Source organism: Paramisgurnus dabryanus, chromosome 23 (genome assembly GCF_030506205.2).
Source record: "Paramisgurnus dabryanus chromosome 23, PD_genome_1.1, whole genome shotgun sequence".
Taxonomy (NCBI): Eukaryota; Metazoa; Chordata; class Actinopteri; order Cypriniformes; family Cobitidae; genus Paramisgurnus; species Paramisgurnus dabryanus.
Genome location: NC_133359.1, coordinates 13,771,355 through 13,777,834, shown reverse-complemented (window position 1 = coordinate 13,777,834; position 6,480 = coordinate 13,771,355). Strand labels below are relative to the sequence as shown.

The window sequence follows — 6,480 nt, the reverse complement described above, 5'->3', positions numbered from 1 at the left end:
ATAAAGTTAAAGTGCGTGTTGCAGGTTAACCACCACTGTCGATTAATGGGTACATAAATCACTCAAGATATGTGTATAATTTTTAAAATGTCTCAAAAATGGTCTTAAAGACCACTTTTTTTACGTTTTTGGTATTAACGGTTATTTTAACGCAATTCTGCGATGACGTCACGTTGGGGAGAAGTGGAGAAAGACTCAGCCAGAGCCATAGAGATAGATGAGACATTTATTGCTGTTTAATACTTACGTATATAATTTGGAAATCATATATACATCGTAGGAAATATATAATGTGTTATACTGCAAAGTTACCATGCTAATTATTATTTATGATATATGTGGAGATAAATAAAACTTCGCAAATCTGCTGATTTGATCCATTCATGTCCTGACCACCAGGCTAGAGATTTTTAAACATCCTTAATCCACACTTACTAGTCTATCAAATAATATCTCAAATATATTGTTTTGTGAAATAAAAGGATGCTTTGTTATATTGTTTATGTGATTATAACGAATCACACGATCATTTTATACGCAGCAGTCAGCAGCTGCAGCACACTCGGATCCGACCGCATACATACTGTAATAAACAGGCATTCGGCGGCTTTTTACATCACGACAGACTATGCCATTTGAGGAGGAACCGCTCATTGATCACCGTATTTTTATAAATCCTGTACATGTTTGGACCTGCCGAACAGGTTGAGCACTTTCATATACTTTGTTGAGCAGAGAGGCTGCACTTTGACCAGCGGGCTGCGGGAACCGGCGCACATCACGCCGCCAGACGGTGTTGTTAACTCGAAACGTATAACTATTATCAGATCGACCCACCGGGAAAGTCCCGACTCTCTCGATTGCCATTTCGCTACTGGCTGTAAGTAAGTGAGTGCGTTTGGGTCGCTGGTCCCCGCGAACAGATGTGACGTGCTTCACTCACCTTCCAGGATTAGAGACATGCTGCCAAAACCGTTTGTGCTGAAGATCGCATAAAAGTTACACCCACTTCAGGCAGGATCATGGACCCCCTCAAGCCAGCATGCACGAGTATGTTAATTGTTTGTTTACTTTCTACACGAAGAAATGCTAACGTTATGCTATCTGGCTGTCTGCCTCTCTCTATACTAGCCTATCCATCTGTCTGTCTATCTATCTGTCTATCTATCTATCTGTCTGTCTGTCTGTCTGTCTGTCTGTCTATCTATCTATGTAAATAATCTGCGCTATCAGAACTGTACTTTACTCGTCTTTCTATAGTCATTCTCAATGCTCTCAAGGCTGCTTTGGTAAATTCTCTCCCCAGCGTGACGTCATACAGTGCGTTGTGGGGGAAAGGAGAATCATTGCAAACCGCTGTACTTTTTCATACTTTTTCGGGTTTTGTGATACTCAACAACATAAAATACAATGGATAACAGTTTAAATGTTTATTATTAACAAGCAAATTGCACAAATTCGTTGAAAAATTTTACCTGCAAAACGCCCTTTAAACATTTCTCAACTTTGTCGCACGACTGGACACGCCCATCCAGCCGTCAACGGTCACTGTAGGTGTGTTCGACATCGGCTGTGGCTGGATGGGCGTGCAGGCGGGAAGGAGCTGAAAACGGAGACGTGAAGTCGGACACGCTGTGGTTCCCGTAGTTTGCGGCATTTACGTCAAGCATGATTGATCACGTGCCGTTTGCTTGCTTAATCGCATTAAACATGATTTGTAAGATGTAAACTAGTGGAACACACCTCTTGTCTCATGTCGCCAGATGCCGCCGAGCTTCCATTGAAATAAATGAGATTGCATCGCTCTGCTATTGCTACAGCCAGAGACCAGCAGTAGCATAGCGACGCGATCTCATTAATTTTTAACTTGCCGACTTCCGCCAACACGAGCGAAAGTGACCGTTGACGACCGTGTAGGTGTGTCCAGCGACGCCAGAAAGTTAAGAAAATTTTAACTTTATGCAAATGATGAGCAAAATTCGGTAGCGACTAATGGGAACAAAGCAGGGGAGTTTACAAGCAGATTTAGAAATGCCTCATCGAAAGAGACGGGCGACACACCGCGATATCGTCGATGGCTGTCTGAATGGGCCGTTATAATGTAAATGTACCTTACCTTAAATGAAAGCGACGCAATCCTGGCGCGCACGCGGGGCGACGCGCTTGTTTTTTCCGTTAAAAAAATTGACTTAAAAACATTTCAATTTTCCAGAATATAGGTCATGTGACAAAAACCAACTGACGTTCGCGTTTTCCGCGCGGTTTTAGACGCAAAATGTGAACCGTCCCTTAATAATGGGTAAGAAATAATTTACTATTGTATGTAAGATTTGGTCAAAAATTGTCCCATGGCCATGCTGTCAATAGGGCCTTTTAAAAGGTCCTAATATTTATTTAGGTGCATATATGTATACATTTGGTACCAATATGTACTTTTGAGGTAGAAATATGCACCACCAGGGACTGTTTTTGGGACTGATAGTGGATATTAATTCAGATTTTTTTTTCATTTAGAAATAAAGTTTTATGATTTTAAACAAACTAATGATATATAATTGTATAAAATGAAGATGAAATCATTAGGCCAATTTTCACTAAAAGCTTAGATATTTGTTCTTCAACATGCAATACTTTTTGGGAAATTACCAAATCATGCTGGGATAAAATGAACATCAGTGGAGTTCATAAAAGTATGAATAGAGATATTCATTTGCTGATATTTTTTCTTTTGTTACACTTAATAGTAATAACAGTAAATTATGCATAATTACATGCAGCTAACCCTAAACCAAACTCTAACTCAATAGATGTTGTTGTTATTTATAAGCACTCTGTACAAAATGTACTACACTATGTGACGCCTCAAAATAAAGTGTAACCAAACAGTTCGACTAAAGTTTAAAATTCAGTCCATTACTGAACAAACTGGACTTATTTTGCAGCACAGGCAGAATTTATTATTAGATTTATTAATAAAACCACATCTGCCATTCATTTTGACACAAAGTCTCACAGACGTAAACAGACAAGTTGTCACATTATATCCTTGTGCAATGCAGGACGGCTGGCAGAAGTCTTAGTAGGCAAAAGTGTTTTCTGTTTTGTATCCCAGCTTGTTGAGGTTGGGCAGACATGCATACTGGATCATAGGAGGTGGGCCACACATCAGGATGAGCACATCGCTGGCCGGAGACGGGAGATGCTCTTTTATCATGTCAGCATTCACAAACCCTTTGCTATATTTCCACCCTGTCGATCAAGGAGACAAAAATCTTCAGCATCTCTATACATATACAGTGGTGTGCTTCAATTATAAGTATCGAGTTTTTTAAATCACACCTCCGGGTTGTTTAACCCTTGTGGGTTGTTCAAAAAAGCCACCAAATTGAACGGCTGTAAAAATGTATCAGATTAATTGTTTTCACTTATCTGCATAAATCTGTTAATCAACCTCAGTACTACCAAATCTTTACCAAAATTTCATGATTTTAACTCTTCAACTGCCAATTCATTAGTAATTTCACTGATTTGGAGGGAAAAAACATACAATTACAGATTTACAATATAAAAATTGATATAATAAATAAATATTTTACCTTCTGAGGGTCTGTCCAGTGTGTACCACAGACTAACTTTATCAGGATGCTTTTGGTGAACTTCGTCCAGCTCTTTTCGTAGCAGTATGTCCGTCTCAGTCTGTAAAAGTTAAACACAAGGTCTTAAAATACAGCCAACAAACAGTAGTTGAAATGTGGTAGAGTTTTTGTCCAAAAAAGAATGTGACGGGCCTGGTTGGCAAATATAAGGGAGCACTTGGTGTTGTCATCTGGATCTGCAGTTATACTCCTGATCAGCTGAAGCATTGGGGTGATTCCTGAAAAGAGTAATGTGTTGCTTAATGCATACAACAACAACAAAAATACAAAAAAGTTCAGGTGTACACATCATTACCTGTTCCACCTGCGATCATTCCCACATGTCTAAACTTCCGCACTTTGGGTTCAGATTTTTTATCGGGTCGAATAGCAAATTTTCCTGCAAACATCAGTATAAGCATATTTTTATAAAGCCATGCATTTGTCATAAAGTGCAGAAAACTCTTACAATAAGACATCGCCCTCTAGTGGCCACATCATTAAATCATACAATCCATTGGTGTAGAGATGCTATTACTGGGACTAACAATACTGTACACATACACACAAAACAAATAAGCATGTAGCATTAGTAATCCTATTATGTTCCTTACCATTTCCATTGTATACCAATAAACCATTTGGTCCTCTGAAGTCAATGGTGTCTCCAATCTTCATGTCATTCAAGTACTGAGACATCTTTCCTCCATCTGGATAGTTTGGGTGAGTGTTTTTAAAGTAAACCTGAGATTAGATAATAATGGTAATGACTAATGCATTTAAAACAGGTGCATACTGACTGAAAAAAACTTTGAGTCATATGTGGCATTTGCAAACACAAAATGGTATAGTGTGCACCTTTACTACTAGATCAACGTATCCCTGGTCTTCATCACTAGACACAGGAGTGTATGCTCGGATGGCCAGAATCCCATTCACCTTTGCAGACAGGTAAACATGCTGACCTTTGTGACAGGAGTAATGTTAGTGAACATCAGCAACTCATATTATTGTAACAGTGTCAGAAAGCAAGTGATGCAATTTCATACCGATAGGGAGACCAAGCACGTGTGATGAGGATGGTAGACCAAAGCGAAATTTCTTGGTGTCATGACTGATCTCCTGTTGCAAATGACATGGAGTTATCCCAATTGGCTACAATGAAATTTCTGCTTTTGGAGAAAAATTTTAACAGAGACTGCTTCTCAGTGAAATTATAAAACAACTACTAAAGTGTTATTTCGTGCACTTAATTTAAAGCAGAATTGTGCAAGGAGCACTTTTGTTTCATTAAGATTGACCTCTATCTCTTTTAGTTGCAATGGATATTTCACGTTGGGATCCAGCAGGGTTTTCGGAAACTTGCTCTGCTTTCGTCTTCCATCAGACAATCCTGGTTTCAGGATGAGGAACAGTATCGTGATAACCACTATAGCAATTCCAATTAACACAGGCGCTGTCTGCAATACACAACACACACTTATTATATGTCATACACTTTCAGAAATAAAGATACAAATGAAATAAAGATACAAATGCTGTCACTGGGGCAGTACCCTTCCAAAAATATACTTTTGTAACTAAAGAGGCCATACACTGCAAAAAATGACCTTTTTAAGTAGTATTTTTATCTTGTTTGTAGCACAAATATATAAAATTTCTTAAAACAAAATGTATTTTCTGGATTAAACAAATGACATTTATTAAGAAAATAATAAATCTAGTTGTTAGACAAAAATATACAATTTAAGTGAATTTGTGCTTAAAGCAAGCAAAAAATATATATAATAATAATCTGCTATTTGGGTGAGAAATTTTTTCTTGAATTAAGTGTTTAAGAAAAAAATTAACTTATTTAAAAAATAATCTCACCCCATTGGCAGATATTTTTGAATGTTTTAAGAACAAATTCAACTTATATTGTATTTTTTTGTCTAAAAACTAGACTTCTAGAATTTTTAAATATTTCTACTGAAAACAAGACAAAAATACTAAGTAAGAAAGTAATTTTTTGCAATGTATTAGATCAAAGGTACAAACTGGTACCAAATATTAACATATCTGTACCTGCATATTGGGACCTTTTGAAAGGGTAGGCTACTGCCCCCAGTTTAATAAAAGATGTATATTAGCAATAACCCACTTACTGTGAAAATAATTGTTTTTTTTTATCAAACTATTTAAAGATGCATTTTAAAAATAATACCTGTAAAAATGTCTGTGGGGTTGTAACTCATGTTTTACAACATAAAATTGTTATATTGTAATGCATACTGTATATACAGTGGCCCCAAAAATAATTTGGAGACATTTTAACACATGATTAACCCTTTTGCACAAACTTGACTTTAACTAGGAATAGACATACTGCATATTGCACAAGAATATAAACAGCTCTTGACATATTGAGCAACATTCAACATTGATCTAATGATATTCATATGCTTGTAATAACCTCTCCCCTTACTATCATTGCGGTGTCATCTATTCAGAATAAAATAAAGAGACAAGTGTGAAATGGACAGGGAGAAATGAAGAAGGTGCTAAGCCATCAGAAAGCAGGAAAGTTAAAAGGAAATATATACTTACTAGAACTGAATCCATTTTGTACTCTTTTCCTACTGTATCAGTTAATGTGGTTAAAGTTCACTATATGTGAGGTAGAAGTTGTTCACAGTTCATTTTTTCTGTATTCCAACCTTTGTACTAGCACAGTTAGAGGGTGTCTATGGAGTGGGCGGGACTAATTATATTCAGCCAATTGGAGTGTACATACCAGGAGCACCAGCCAGTAGTCATGGATTATTCCAACTGGTGGGCTGTGACAGTGGCTCTTTGGCTATGG

The 6,480-nt window shown here is 37.3% G+C and overlaps 1 protein-coding gene across 1 annotated transcript; it reads right to left on the bottom strand.

Moving 5' to 3' along the window:
• Window positions 1–2,948: 2,948 nt before the first annotated feature.
• On the bottom strand, window positions 2,949–6,373 carry cyb5r2 (cytochrome b5 reductase 2). Its single transcript, XM_065291707.2, has 9 exons — window positions 6,225–6,373; window positions 4,937–5,095; window positions 4,685–4,757; window positions 4,494–4,600; window positions 4,250–4,379; window positions 3,952–4,035; window positions 3,789–3,874; window positions 3,597–3,696; window positions 2,949–3,249 (listed from the first exon to the last, which is right to left on the bottom strand). The coding sequence occupies exons 1-9, from the start codon at window positions 6,237–6,239 to the stop codon at window positions 3,077–3,079; spliced, it is 927 nt and encodes a 308-aa protein (XP_065147779.1). The 5' UTR covers window positions 6,240–6,373; the 3' UTR covers window positions 2,949–3,076.
• Window positions 6,374–6,480: the final 107 nt, after the last annotated feature.

What these genes read in the sequence shown, in the direction of transcription:
- cyb5r2 (XM_065291707.2), bottom strand. An exon ending in ATTGGTATACAATGGAAATG is followed by an intron (nt 4,036 to 4,249) that starts GTAAGGAACATA and finishes TGATGTTTGCAG; the next exon opens with GAAAATTTGCTATTCGACCC. An exon ending in ACTGGACAGACCCTCAGAAG is followed by an intron (nt 3,250 to 3,596) that starts GTAAAATATTTA and finishes CTTGATCGACAG; the next exon opens with GGTGGAAATATAGCAAAGGG.